The following is a 14,790-nucleotide window of genomic DNA, read 5'->3' as shown; positions in this document are numbered from 1 at the left end:
CCATCCATACATGACTGCTGGAAAAACGTAGCTTTGATTATATGGACCTTTGTCAGTAAAGTGATGTCTCTGATTTTTAATATGTTGTCTAGGTTTGTCAAAGATTTCTTTCCAATGAACAAACGTCTTTTAATTTCATGGCTGCAGTCTCTGTCACAGTGATTTTGGAGCCCAAGAAAATAAAATCTGTCACTGCTTCCATTTTTTACCCTTTCTATTAATGTTTGCCACGAAGTGATAGGACCAGATGCCATGATCTTAGATTTTTTAATACTGAGCTTTAGGCTAGCTTTTCTTCAATATTCCTCAATCCTTAAGGGAGCAGGGACTGGACAAGAAAGAGAACAAAGTTTTGGATAGAAAAGTGAATCATAAATTCAGCAGGGAACATAAGTTTTAGGGGGATTTATTCTTGGTCCATCAACACTTTCAACATTCAGATTTCTTTATCATCACTGATTGCAGTGGTTCAAATAATGGCCACCCAGAGGTAACAGGTCTTCACCTTGGAACCTGTCAATGCTACCTTATTTGGAAGAAGGGTCTTAGCAGTTGTGATTAAGTTAAGGAGCTTGAGATAAAGATACATCATCTTAGATAATTCTGGTGGGCCCTAAATGCCATCACAAATGTTTTTGTAAAGGAGAGGGAGAGGGAGATTTGGCAGACAAGCACAGAGCAGAAGGCAATATGAAGTTGGAGGCAGACAGTATCATTCCACTTACAGGAGGCCCCCAGAGCAGTCAAGTTCATAGAGATAGAAACTACAATGGTGGTCTCCAGGGGCTGGGGAAGAGGGAATGGGGAGTTACTGTTTAGTGGGTACAGTGTTTCATTCTGAGAAAATGAAAAGGTTCTGAAGATAGATGGTGGTGATGGTTGAACAACAAAGTGAATGTACTGAATGCCACTAAGTATACACTTTAAAATAGTTAAAATGGTAAATTTTATGCTATGTGTATTTAACCACTCACACACCCAAAGAGACAGGGGAAGAGATTAGAGTGATGTTGCCACAAGCAAGGAATGCTGGCAGCCACAGGAAGCTGGAAGAGGCAAGGAAGGACGCGCCCCTCAAACCTCAATAGTGGCCCACACTATTATTGATTTCAGGCCAGTAAAACTGATTTTGAACTTCTGCCTTCCAGAACAGTGAGAGAATAGGTTTGTTTTTTTAAACAATTTAATTTAATTTTATTTGGCTGAGCTGGGTCTTGACTGCTGCACGTGGCCTCTCTAGCTGCGTTCGTTGAGTGGGGACCGCTCTTCAGTTGTTTCTCTTGTTGTGGCTCACGGGCTCTAGGGCACAGTCTCTGTAGTTGTGGTGCACAGGCTTAGTCGCCCTGCGGCGTGTGCAGTCTTCCCAGACCAGGCATCGAACCTGTGTCCCCTGCATTGGTAGGTGGACTCTCAAGCACTGGACCACCAGGGAAGTCCAATTTCTGTTTTGTGGTAATTTACCACTGAGTTTGTGGTAAATTCAGACGGAGGAATCTAATACTTACACTAATCAACAACCTGATTCTCACACCTGTGCTTATAACCAGGAAAAGGTAAAGGAGAGAAAAATCATGGAAGCCCCCTCAGCCCCTCACTTTCACCCTTTCCTTGTCAACAGGCCTCTTCACATCTCATTTGCACCTCATAGGTACATAAGACAGTCTTTGTCTGACCGTCCTTTGTCTCTCTTCAAATGGGAGTCACAGATGCCTGTGAGCTGTCCATGGTCCGCTGCTGGTGATGGCTGAGCTGAGATTCAGGGTAGACACATGGGTCCCCTCCCCAGACAATCTCCCAAACTCACGGCCTCCCCACCTAGGCTGTCGACTTTACTGTGGGACAAGAGTTCGGGAGCCGACCATCCCACCATGCGGTCCTCACTGAGAAGCACAGTTTGGCCCATGAGAGACAGAGAGGCCTACTTGGGAGGACCTTCCTGGCTGGCAGGAGCAGGTTGGACTCTTGTGAGACCTGCATAGATGAGCAGTGAGGAGGGAGGCAGGAAGAGGAGATGGGACAATTCCCATTTAATAATGAGGGCTTCCCAGGTGGCTCAGTGGTAAAGAACCCGCCTTTTTTGCAGGGTTCTCGGGAGACTCTGGTTCGATCCCTGGGTTGGGAAGATCCCCTGGAGAAAGAAATGGCAACCCACTCCAGTATTCTTGCTTGGGAAATCCCATGGACAGAGAAACCTGGTGGGTTACAGTCCATGGGTTCACAAAAAGAGTCAGACATGACTTAGTGATGAAATAACGAAAATAACAACCCTCCAAATCTTGGGTCTCTCCTTGGCCATCTGTAGATACTAGCTTAGCAATCTGAGTCATTTGAGTATTTTTCTCCAACAGTCAGGTTTAGCTGTGAACCTGCGAGCACCTGGCTTTTCAAACTTAAGACCCCAGTCTGACCAGAGGTCGTGAACCTGTGTGGATTCAGGTGGTTCTGCTTCATGCTGTCACATCTCTTTCTTCATCAGCCTCATCCTCCCCACGTCAGGTTGATTGGCCTGCTTTTTTTTCTCTGAGGTTCTGGTAACAAGGTCCTTTTAAAAGACCAGACCCTGGTTTTTGTTGGCAACAGGGAGGGCAGGAAAGAGGTGAATAGGATCCTCACCAATGAGCAGTGACTCAGCAGCTCTGGCCAGCTGTGACGGCAGACGGTGCATCATACTTTCGTCCTCTGGAAGCATCTGTTCAGGGGAAATAAAAAAAAACCAGGTTGTACCACAAGACTTTTTAAAAGGTGTACTATGTGATGATTTAATGTGTATACACTGTGAAATGATTACCACCATCAAGTTAACTAACCTCATGTAGTTACTTTTTTTTTCTTTTTTTTGTGATGAGAACACTTAAGGTCTCTTAGCAACTTCCAGTAAAATACTGTTAACTGTAATCACCATACTGTGCTTTCAATTTCCAGAATTTATTCATCTTAGAACTTATATCCTTTGACCAATGTCTCCACCATTTCCTCCACCCCCGGCCCCTGGCAAACTACCATTCTACTTTTTGGTTCTATGAGTTTCCTTTTTTAGAGTGTAGGTAAGGTCATGCAGCAATTGTTTTTCCATGCCTGACATTTCATTTAGCACAATGCCTTTAAGGTTCATTCATGGTGTCACAAATGGCAAGATTTCCTTCTTTTTGATTGGCTGAATAACATTCCATCGTGTAATATATATCACGCCTTCTTCTTTTTATTTATTATTTTATTTATTTTAATTGGAGGCTAATTACTTTACAATATTGTAGTGGTTTTGCCATACATTGACATGAATTTGCCATGGGTGTACATGTGTTCCCCATCCTGAACCCCTCTCCCACCTCCCTCCCCATCCCATCCCTCTGGGATGCATCCCAGTGCACCAGCCCCAAGCACCCCTTCTCATGCATTGAACCTGGACTGGCAATTCATTTCACATATGATATTATACATGTTTCAATGACATTATCCCAAATCATCCCACCCTCTCCCTCTCCCACAGAGTCCAAAAGACTGTTCTATACATCTGTGTCTCTTTTGCTCTCTCGCATATAGGGTTATCATTACCATCTTTCTAAATTCCATATATATGTGTCAGTGTACTGTATTGGGGTTTTCTTCCTGGCTTACTTCACTCTGTATAATAGGCTCCAGTTTCATCCACCTCATTAGAACTGATTCAACTCCATTGTGTATATGTACCACAGCTTTCTTATCCATTCATCTGCTTATGGACATCTAGGTTACTTCCATGTCCTGGCTGTTAAAAACAGTGCTGCGATGAACATTGGCGTACACATGTCTCTTTCAATTCTAGTTTCCTCCATGTGTATGGCCAGCAGTGGGATTGCTGGGTCGTAAGGCAGTTCTATTTCCAGTTTTTTAAGGAATCTCCACACTGTTCTCCATAGTGGCTGTACTAGTTTGCATTCCCACCAACAGTGTAAGAGGGTTCCCTTTTCTCCACACCCTCTCCAGCATTTATTGCTTGTAGACTTTTGGATCGCAGCCATTCTGACTGGCGTGAAATGGTACCTCATTGTGGTTTTGATTTGCATTTCTCTGATAATGAGTGATGTTGAGCATCTTTTCATGTGTTTGTTAGCCATCTGTATGTCTTCTTTGGAGAAATGTCTATTTAGTTCTTTGGCCCGTTTTTTGATTGGGTCATTTATTTTTCTGGAATTAAGCTGCAGGAGTTGCTTGTATATTTCTGAGATTAGTTCTTTGTCAGTTGCTTTGTTTGCTATTATTGTCTCTCATTCTGAAGGCTGTCTTTTCACCTTGCTTATAGTTTCCTTTGTTGTGCAAAAGCGTTTAAGTTTAATTAGGTTCAATTTGTTTATTTTTGCGTTTATTTCTAATACTCTGGGAGGTGGGTCATAGAGAATCCTGCTGCAATTTATGTCAGAGAGTGTTTTGCCTATGTTTTCCTCTAGGAGTTTTATAGTTTCTGGTTTTACGTTTAGATTTTCATCCATTTTGAGTTTATTTTGTGTATGGTGTGAGAAAGTGTTCTAGTTTCATTCTTTGACAAGTGGTTGACCAGTTTTCCCAGCACCACTTGTTAAAGAGATTGTCTTTTCTCCACTGTCTATTCTTGCCTTCTTTGTCGAAGATAAGGTGTCCGCAGGTGCATGGATTCATCTCTGGGCTTTCCGTTTTGTTCCATTGATCTGTTTCTGTCTTTGTGTTGTACCTTCTTTATTCGTCCGTCAGGGATGCTTAGGTTGTTTCCATGTCTTGGCTGTTGCAAATAATGCTGCCATGAACACAGGAGTACAGATATCTCTTTGACACAGTGTTTTTATTTCCTTTGGATATATTCCCAGAAATGGGATTACTGGTTTATATGGTAGTTCTAGTTTTAATTTTTTGAGAAACCTCCATACTGTTTTCTTGGGCTTAATTTGTTCTTTTCGAGACCAACGAGGAAGAGAAATTGCAAAAGGACCTCGGTAAGCCTGGGGATAGCCATGGTGGAGATTGCTTGCTGATGACATGTTTTTAATTTATTTTTTATTTTCAGTCCCAGCTGGTGACTTCTTATACACTGTAGACAAATCCTCTCCCTCCCCCACCATGCTTCCCTCTCCTGGTACATCCCTCACTCCCCTCTTACCTGACTCATTCCTTCTGTTTCAGGACCCTGCCCAAACCAGACCTTCCCACAATCTCAACTCATTCCCGGGTCAAAATCCTTGCTAGATATTTGGAGCATTAGTGCTTCTCTTGCAAAGCACCCGTCACTGTACTAATTTTAGAAGTCTATGTCTCATCGTTGCTGACAGTCTGTTTCCGCTCCTGGGCGGGAAGCCCTGTGAGAAGGGCAGGAACCCTGTGGGTCTCATTCATAGCTGTAACCCCAGTGTCATCACACATGACCAGGCACACAGAAGCTGCTCTTTTGTTGCAAGAATGAATGAATGAATGAATGAGTGCATTCTCTGTGTCTCTCCCTGGCTGCTACCCATGCCTCACCTGCTCTGGCCACCTATATTCTGCTGCCCTACAAAGGGTCAAAGAACAGCTATGTCCCCCCCTCCCCCCGCGGTCCATTAGCACTTCTGAGCCTTCCTCCCACTCACGTTTTAAGTTTTCTCATTTCCACAGACTTCACTTTTAGAACTGGGCATGGGCTGGCTGCCTGCAGCTGGGGGTTCAATGCTGGACTTTTCCTGGGGGTGGGTTCACTTCCTGATTAGACTGGAAGTTCCCTGAGGACAAGAACTCTGCTTGGCACAGAGCCAGGTGAAAAAAAAGCTTTGCTCAATGCGGGAGCGGATAGACATGGATTGAAGGTAAGTGGCTCCACGCTGTGGCTGATGGCTGAGCTCTAAGTCACGGGAGGCATCCGTGGTGAAGAGCCCCTGCTCTCAAGATCCCCAGATGGGGAACTTCTTTTTCCTGTGGACAGGTATTATTTTTTTCACTGTTTGTTTCTTTAGTTGGGGGATAATTGCTTTACAATGTTGTGTTGGTTTCTGCCATACATCAACACCAACAAAAATCAGCCATAGGTACACACGTGGTGGACGGGTATTATGATGGGCCTTGGACATAGCCTCATAGAGTTTATTGTCCTGGGGAATGGACAGGGAAGTGGGGACGAACAGGCACTGGAGGGACAGGAGGGGAGTGGCCCTCGGAGGCAGTGAGGTGCAAAGGAATGGGCTGCTTGACTTTAAGCAGTGGTTGGATGTCTGGTGGGCAGGGAGGGCCCAAGGCATCATAGCACCCTGGCAGGGTTTGGGTGGGCCTTCCCCACTCTAAGCATCTCATCACCCAGCAAGGCTCCCCTGTCTAGATTGCCTGCTTGGGGGTTTCCAGCACCAGCCCCTGAAAGCATCCCAGCCCTCCTCTGAACCAGGCCTGCCTTGGCCTGGGCTGCATGGTCACCTCCGTCACTGGATCACCGTGAGCCCTTGGGTGAGCCATGCCTCTCCTCACTACTCTCTCTCTTCTGACTTCCAGATTAGACCTGTGCTTCCAGGTGGACAGGCTGAGTCCCAGAGAGGGCCAGGGTTTGGTGAGCTCCTTGGGGGGGATTCTCTAGCATCTTCCCTCCTTGCCTTAGAAAGGTCCCAGATAACGTCACTGGGTGAGGTACAGGGCGAGGAAATAGCTCCCAGGGGATCCCCTTTCCCAGTCTCGGTGTCTCTGTCCTTAAGTTGGGATGACCATGCATGGGGGGCTGCAGGCTGTAGAGGGAGGGGCAGAAAGGTGGATGGGTGAGCGGTCATCCCTTTGGCTAAGATACTGTCACCATGCTGACTTTTCTTTGGCAACATCCAGCAACTTCTGATTTTCCCCAGAATGTTTTTTCCATGGAGACCAAGAACTTGGCTGATTTCTGGGACAGTCCTGCATGCCTTTTACATATGGAGAAGCCAGGTCTGCAGAGAACAGGAGACTGGTCCATGGGCAGGTGATCTGAAGCTTCTAGGTTCCCAGCACCAGGCAGCCTGGCTCCTCAATAGAGCTGCTGGAGCCCTGGCCTGGGTGTGGCCCCACAGCAGGCCAGGCGAGGCTGCCCGGTGCCCAGCGATGGGAGCACAGCGGCCTTTTGTGCTCTGTGGGCAGCACCGCCTGGCTGGCCCCACCCAGCTCTCTGGAGAGCCTTTACCTACCCGCCTACCTCCTGCCAACAGCTCTGCCAGTTCCTCCTCATTCTGCACTCAGAGTTGCTCCCTGACCAGCGCTGGGGCCCCTGCACGACAGTCCTGCTGCCAGACTCCCGGGTCCCCTCCTCCGGGCTGATCATTAACCTGGAGGCCATATAAGGAACCAACAGCCCGGGCAGAAGGGACGCGTTGCAGCTGCCACTATGGACAGTAGCACCTGGAGCCCCCCGGCCACGGCCACCGCCGAGCCCCTCCCGCCCTACGAGCGCATCCGCAATGCAGCTGACATCTCTGTCATCGTCATCTACTTCGTGGTGGTGATGGCTGTCGGGCTGTGGGTAGGTGGGGGGTCCTGAAACACAGGGTTTGAGGGTGCAAGGGCCAAGGGGAGGGAGGGGGGAGGGGGCCCATGGAGAAGCCACGGTCTTGGTAAAGCCCAAGGAGGGGAGTGTGGGCTGAAGGGTGTGTGGAGCCGGGTGGAAGTGATTTGGAAACGTCTGAGAGGAGTTCAGGGGGCACCATGTGAGGTGAGGGGGCAAGCAAGGGTAAGCAGAAGTGAGGGGATGCTGGTCAGTGTCCAGGGAGGCTCCTGCATCCCAGGCCAGTGGGCAGAGAAGGAGAGTGAGAGATTGGAGAGGCTGGGGGCTTGAGAGGCAGCAGAGGACCAGCTTGAAGCTGCAGGGAGGGTCCCAGGGCTGAGCAGTGAGCCCCAGGGAGGTGACTACCTCCTGCCTTTAGTCAGATGGAAGAGAAACAGGTGGGTCAGGGAGGACACAGCACCTGCCAGCTGCAGATGCTCTGGGGCGGCCCCTCCTGGGAGAGGCCCTGTGCCCCGTGCAGGGGCTGGAGTGAGAGGGAGCTGGGAAAGCCGGGCCCAGGGAGAGGAGGAAGAGGAGGAAGGCCAGAGTGTGGCCTGGGCTGGGCTGGGGAGAGGGAAATGACTGGGCTCCCTCTTGGGACTCTGGGGACATACCAAACCAGAGAAACTTGTTCTTAGCAGTCCTGAACTTGGAAATTTCACTTGGGACAGACTCTGGCACACCCAGCAACTGAAAGACAGGTGTTTTAAGTGCGAACATCTTCCAGTCGCTCTCAAAGACCTTCAAGGTGGGGGTGGACAGGCCAGGAAGCTGAGGGGCTAGCAGCTGATTGAAGTCTTTTAACTTAGAGGAGAGGAGAGTGGACATTAACTCCTTCATGGTCATAGAGTTTTTTTTTTTTTTAATAGAAAAAGGGAAGTATTGATTTTTAAAAAGAAAAGTGTAATTTAAAAAGAAACCAGATGTGAGTGAAGGCCTTAAGGGTCACAAGGGGTCTATGTGACTGATTCTTGCTCAGTAGCCTCAGCTTACTAGACTCTGTGGAAAGTCTGGCCAGGGGCCAAGGTTCTCAGGTTTAACACTGGCTTCTACACCTTCCAGTGTTCTTTCAATGTTGGTAACTCTGCCCAGTCTCAGTTTATTCAGCTGTGTAATGGGTACAATCTTACCTGTTCTTATGACTCCTCATAAATGGCTGTGAGGGTCTGGGAGATGCATCTGAAAGCTCATTATGGACTCTAGGAATCTTTTAAAAATATAATTGGGTTGACTGAGAAGTTCATTTGTGTTTGTCCAAAATCTTACAGAAAAACCCAAACAAACTTTTTGGCTAACCCAATACTATCATTTGCTCTCCAGGCTATGAGTCGGGCCCTGAATGATTTTTGTTCTTTTAAGTAAAATGGGCAAAAGTGGTCAGATGGGTAGGACATCTCACAAAAAGCCACGAGGAGGGCGGGAATGCTAATCCGCATTTTCCAGAATAAGAAATCGAAGCTCTGTGTGATTGTGATTTGCCTACGGTTGTGGTCTACGCAACTCGGGTCACGGACTCTCAGTCTTCCATGGCACCGTCTGCTCTGTCACCCTGCATGCCTTCATCCCTCACCCCAGCTTGTATTAACAAGTGCTGCACGTGAGATGGGAATCCATCGTTTGCTAGCTGCACCTCCTGTTTCCCTGACAACTGGTGACAACCTCAACTCCCCTAACCAATCTCATTTTAGCCCTGCCAGTGCCGATGGTAATGGTGTTTACACTTCTCAAATATCTGTGAATTCGTATTCCTTGTCTTGTTAAATGCTGCCTAATGAGCCTGTTAGTGTTTGTCTACAGTTAATCTTTCCCTATGAGTCAGTGCCTCCGACCCCCTGATCATTTAACACGCTGGCTTGCTTCTAATTTAAGTTTCTTTTTTCCAATGGAGTGTCAAGAGTGGTTTGGCTCAGGGACGGATATCCTGACTCCTGTGTGATCTCCAGGCTGCAGAAACAGCGATCCAGGCCCACTGTGCTTCCCCAACTTAGAAAAGGCACCCAGGCCAACATCCCTTTGTCCATCCCTGTCGCTTCCAATATTTTTCTTTTTTTAATCCTTTTAATCATTGGAAAATGCTGCCTCATTTCTTATTTCTTTAGGGTATAGTTCCATGTGTCTTTCACCACCTCCTATGGGGAATTTTGTATCCTTTTCGGCTGACTATTCCTTGTGGAAGACTTAAGATATCCTGAAACACTTTGTGCTGGTGTTGCTAAACTACAGCCCATGGACCAAATCTGGCCCACAGCCTATTTTTGCATGGCTTACAAGTTAAGATTTTTTTTTTTAATGTTTTTCAGAGGTTGTAAAAAGCCAAACTAAACAAAAAGAATGTGTAGTGGAGATCATATATATCCCATAAGGCCTAAACTATTTACTACCTGGCCCTTTTTCTTAGAGTGTCCAAGGCAGCTCAGTGGTAAAGAATCTGCCTGCTGATGCAGGAGATGCAGGAGATGAGGGTTTGATCCCTGGGTTGGACAGTCCCATGGACAGAGGAGCTTGGTGGGCTACAGTCCATGGGGTTGCAAAGAGTTGGACACACCTGAGGACTAACTCACGTCACATGTCCTTTTTCTTAGTGGAAAAAAATGTACTTTATGTAGCATTTGCATTAATAGCATCATTGGATGCCTGAGTCGTAATGGGGGAGCCCAACCTTTCTATTTAACAGACAAGGATCAGAGAGGGTGACTAGAAGCCACTCAGAGGAATCAGCCCCAGGGCTGGGACCAGAGCCCAGAACTTTCTATGCCAAAGGCAATGCTCTTTCCAATATCTCACCCTTCCCCCTCCCTAAGACTCTGTCCTTTCTGGGAATACCCTCTCCATGGTCCTTACCACAACTTGCACTGCTGTTACAGCGTCCCTCACATATTCTCATAAAGTGAGGGCCTAACTTGATCATGTTCAACCCTCTTCATCCTATTCTCAAATCTCTTGTTTAAACCACTTGACAAAATCACCTTGACAAATTGTCAGCATGTGTGTGTGCTCAGTTGCATCCGACTCCTTGCGACCCTTTGGACTCTAGCCCACCAGGCTTCTCTGTCCGTGGGATTTTCCAGGCAAGAATACTGGAGTGGGTTGCCATTTCCTACTCCAGGGGATCTTCCCAACCCAGGGATCAAACCTGCATCTCCTGCATTGGCAGACGAATTCTTTACCACTGAGCCACCCGAGAAGCCTCCAAATTGTCAGCGCTTGATTCCAAAACTTCCAGCAGAAACTTCCCCCAGGGGCACTATTTCCATCCCTGGATGACTCTGGTGGCAAGGAAATTCTTCCTGGTACCCAGCTAAGACCTGATGTCCTAGAGTGTGGAATTGTTTCAGAAAGTAAAGCAGGTTGAAGAAAGTGCGAGTAAATGGGGAGACGGGGCGTGTCCTCTTGGCTGGCAAGGGTACTCTGTTCTGGTAATTCTATTAAGTTTTTGACACTTCCTCCCTAGGCCATGTTTTCCACTAACCGTGGGACCGTTGGAGGCTTCTTCCTGGCAGGTCGAAGTATGGTGTGGTGGCCGGTAAGTTTTCTCTGAAATACATATTTCCCTCAACTATGATATTCCCCACTTTCTTGTTGGCTCTGGGTGGTGGTGATTCTTTCTTCTTGCCTTTGATCCTGAAAAATGGATCACCTTCTCACCAGGTCACCAATTCGCCTTAATCTGCAGCGGTAAGGGAACAAGCTTTAAAGAAATAATGCTTGACATTTTTTTCAAGGGATAAATAGAGGAAAGACTTCACAAGGAGGACAGTGTGGAAGAGCAATAAGAGCAGCTAGCCCAGGGTGACCTTGGGCACGTCTGAGCTTCCATGTCAGTTTCTATAAGATGGTGTGATGATATTTACCTTCTAGGGGGATTATGAGAAGTGGAGACCCTCTTATAGGGTAAAAACTCAGTAAATAGTAGTTCTTTTTGCTTCAAGTTCTACAGAGGAGAGAACTTCTCTGTCTACATCAGGAGCCTAACACAGGGCCTGATACCCAGGAGGCTCTCAATAAATACTTGAAGAGTAGCTGGAGGAGGGGCCCCTACTGTCCCCAGTCACAGTTCTCCTCATCTCTTGGTGGATTTTGTATTTTGTATGTATGTGTGGTGTTTTCCCTGACACGTGCACACGGGCAGAAGAATCCCAATCATAGGACATATGCATAGGTGGAAGAGAAAGTGGGAGGGCCCTTCCATCCTGTCACCTCAGGGCTCTGCTGGGTTATCAGGTCAGCCCAATGACCGGTTCTATCCAGAGTTCTCATCGAAACTACTGTTGACCAGATTGACCAAATCGTGTGATTCCTTGGGCCTAAGATAGAAGCAGGACTGGCTGGTGAAAGGGGGGGTTGATGAAGCGTACATACAATGAGAAGAGAGTGACAGCTATGGAGGAAGAGAAGTGAGAAAGTAGAGGCTGTCACCGTCATAACACACGGCACAGAGGGAAGGGAGGAGGAAACCGTGACGCTTCCTGCAGCTGCCCTCTGATCAGTTATTTGGAAATGGGAGTTAATAATTAGCACCTTGGGACTTGCCTGGCGGTCTAGTGGTCAAGACTCCACGCTTCTACAACAGAGGGTACAGGTTCGATCTCTGGTTGGGGAGTTAAGAGCCATACACTACACTGCACCAGCAAAATGCAAAACAAGCAACTAAGTAAATTAGTATCTTCACAGTTGCTAGCTTTATCCCTGAAGTCATTTCTCTTTATCTTTAAGGTGGCCAAGAACACTGGGCAGCTGCTGACTTCTGTAGGGGCCCCTTGTGGTGGTCTCTCATGACACATTTTATTTTCTCATGCTTTGGCCTTTGATGCTTTTCTAAAAGCTGTGACCACCAAGTTCAAGACAAGGTTGAACTGCAGTGTCCAATATGGTAGCCACTAACCACATTGGCTTTTTAAATTGAAATTAAAATAAGATCGAAGATTTATTTCCTCAGTCACACTAGCCATGCTTCAGGTGCTTAATAGGTACATGTGGACGGTGGCCACCATACTGGATGCTGTGGATCTAGAACATTTCCATCATTTTAGAGAGTTCTGTCGGACACTGCTGCTCTACAGGCTTCAGAGCAGAGGCTGGCATGAGATGTGGACTTGAGATTTGCTGAATTAGAAAACTGAGTAGGACTTTCAAGTTTACTCTAGTTGTTTGGAAACTGGCACCCCACACCGCTGAATGCTTCAGCACCCTCAACAGCAAGCCTGCCATGTGTTCATACAGCCTCGGTTTGCATCCAGACCTCTTTTTTCTTCCTTCCCCCCACCTTAACAGGAAACTCGTATCTCTTCATATAAACTTTCTAGGGCTGATTCATTAGGATAAGGCCTTAGCTTCCACTCCCTGGGTCTTAGAGAAGCTGATGAGAAGGCAGAGGCATGGGGCAGAACCACCCTAGGAGATAGACATTTTAGGTTAGGCGTGGGAACACATCACATCTTAACCACTGATGTCTTCCTTCTGATGACACTTGGGTTTGGATCTGGGTTGAGAGTTGGTTGATAAGAGGAATTGGCTCCGCCCCACCCTGACCAAACAGGTCAGGTTCAGAGGTTTATGTGGGTTTCCTGTGGGTGTTGTTTTCCTTATTCCTGTCTCAGTGTTGGATTATTCTGACCAATGTGACATCATTCCTCTTTTGTGGAGAATTCCCTGCTTCCTTGATGAGGCTGAAATTTTACTCTTCTTCTTTCAACAATGGTATCTAAGGTTTCATGAGATTATATGAAAGGTTTGTGAACTTCCCATGTATCCGGGTCACCTGGTGTACTTAAAAAAATACAGATTCCCGGGCTTCATTCCAGATTCACTAGATTAAAACACCTTGAAAGAAGGCTCCAAGAATCTGCATTCTTAACAAAAAGCTTCTCAAGGGCTTCCCTGGTGGTCCAGTGGTTAAGACTCTACACTTCCCAGTGCTAAAATAGGGGAATCCTTTTGATTCCTTCAAAGTCCTAAACGTAGAGAACAGCAAGAAGCCCAGAGCTCTAGGAGAAGGTTCTTTGTGGAAATTAACCATGGGCAACAAATTAAAAATCTAACCTGTCTGGATAGCTCTATTTTTAAAAAAATTATTGATTTTTGGTGGTGTTGGTCTTTGCTGCTGTGCACAGGCTTTCTCTAGTTGGGGCGAGCAGGGGCTACTCTCTGGTTGCATTTGCAGGCTTCTTGTTGCAGTCGCTTCTCTTGTTGCAGAGCATGGGCTCTAGGGCATATGGGCTCAGGAGTTGTGGTTCCTGGGCTCAAGAGCACAGGCTCAGTAGTTGTGGCACAGGGGCTTAGCTGCTCCAACGCACGTGGAATCCTCCATGATCAGGGATTGAACCCGTGTCTCCTACATTGGTAGGTAGATTTTTTACCACTGAGCCACCAGGGAAACCCCAAGGGGATTCTTGAAGGGGGATGCAGTGACCTCTAAGTCCCTCTCGATTCTGAAAATGCTCTAATTCCAAAAAATTCTAGAGTAGAATGAGCACGGGCTTTGAAGTCAGCCCATCTGACCAGCTTCATGTATTAGCTGTATGACTTTGGGCAAGTCACTGAACTTCCCTGAGCTTCAGTTTCTCCTATAGAGCAGGAGAATAATACCTACTGTGGAGGACTCTTGTCAGGATTAAATGAGAGTATGCATGTACAGCACTCAGCACTGTGCTTGGCAGGGGCTCAGTAAATGCAAATGTTAACATGTGGAAGGAAGGTTAGGAGACTCAGGACAGACCCCTCAGTTGGCACTTGTCAGCTGCCCAGTACCTGGAAACTGGCATTTATATAAAGCCATTGCTGCCACATCACTTAAATTTAACTTTCACATTGACTGTATGAGTAAATGAACACGATTTATATGTAATTTATTTATACCTACTGTAAATCATAATTCCAGCTACACATTGACCACATATTTACAGCTCTGAGACTGACTCTGTCTGACAGTCAGTGGCATGTCATCGAGCTTTGTGCCACACAGTATGTCTTACAATAGTTGGTGTTTTAGTCAAGTGTGGTTATAGGCTTCCCTGATGGCTCAGACGGTACAGAATCCACCTGCAATGTAGGAGACCCAGATTTCATCCCTAGGTCAGGAGCATCCCCTGGAGAAGGGAATGGCTACCCAACTCCAGTATTCTTGCCTGGAGAATTCCGTGGACAGAGGAGCCTGGCGGGCTATAGCCCATGGGGTCCCAAAGAGTCGGACATGACTGAGCAACAAACACTTTCACTTTTCACTTTCAAAGTGTGGTTATATTCTAAGATAGTAGTCCTTAAAAGAATGTTCACTACAACCCTTGGGCTTCCCTGGTGGCTCAGGTGGTAAAGAATCCGCCTAC

The 14,790-nt window shown here is 46.9% G+C and overlaps 1 protein-coding gene across 1 annotated transcript in view; it reads left to right on the top strand.

The window, feature by feature from the left end:
* The first annotated feature begins 7,158 nt into the window (after positions 1 to 7,158).
* SLC5A1 (solute carrier family 5 member 1) overlaps positions 7,159 to 14,790 on the top strand; it is a 50,093-nt gene continuing 42,461 nt past the window's right edge. Inside the window, exons 1-2 of the mRNA XM_027566220.1 lie at positions 7,159 to 7,447; positions 10,920 to 10,991. Of these exons, the coding sequence (XP_027422021.1) occupies positions 7,313 to 7,447; positions 10,920 to 10,991 (207 nt within the window). The 5' untranslated portion in view covers positions 7,159 to 7,312. The remainder of the gene's footprint in view (positions 7,448 to 10,919; positions 10,992 to 14,790) is intronic.

The sequence above is a fragment of the Bos indicus x Bos taurus genome, chromosome 17 (genome assembly GCF_003369695.1).
Source record: "Bos indicus x Bos taurus breed Angus x Brahman F1 hybrid chromosome 17, Bos_hybrid_MaternalHap_v2.0, whole genome shotgun sequence".
In the NCBI taxonomy this organism is placed as follows: domain Eukaryota; kingdom Metazoa; phylum Chordata; class Mammalia; order Artiodactyla; family Bovidae; genus Bos; species Bos indicus x Bos taurus.
Note: the sequence above shows the minus strand (reverse complement) of the source record. Positions and strands in the feature narration are given on the sequence as shown.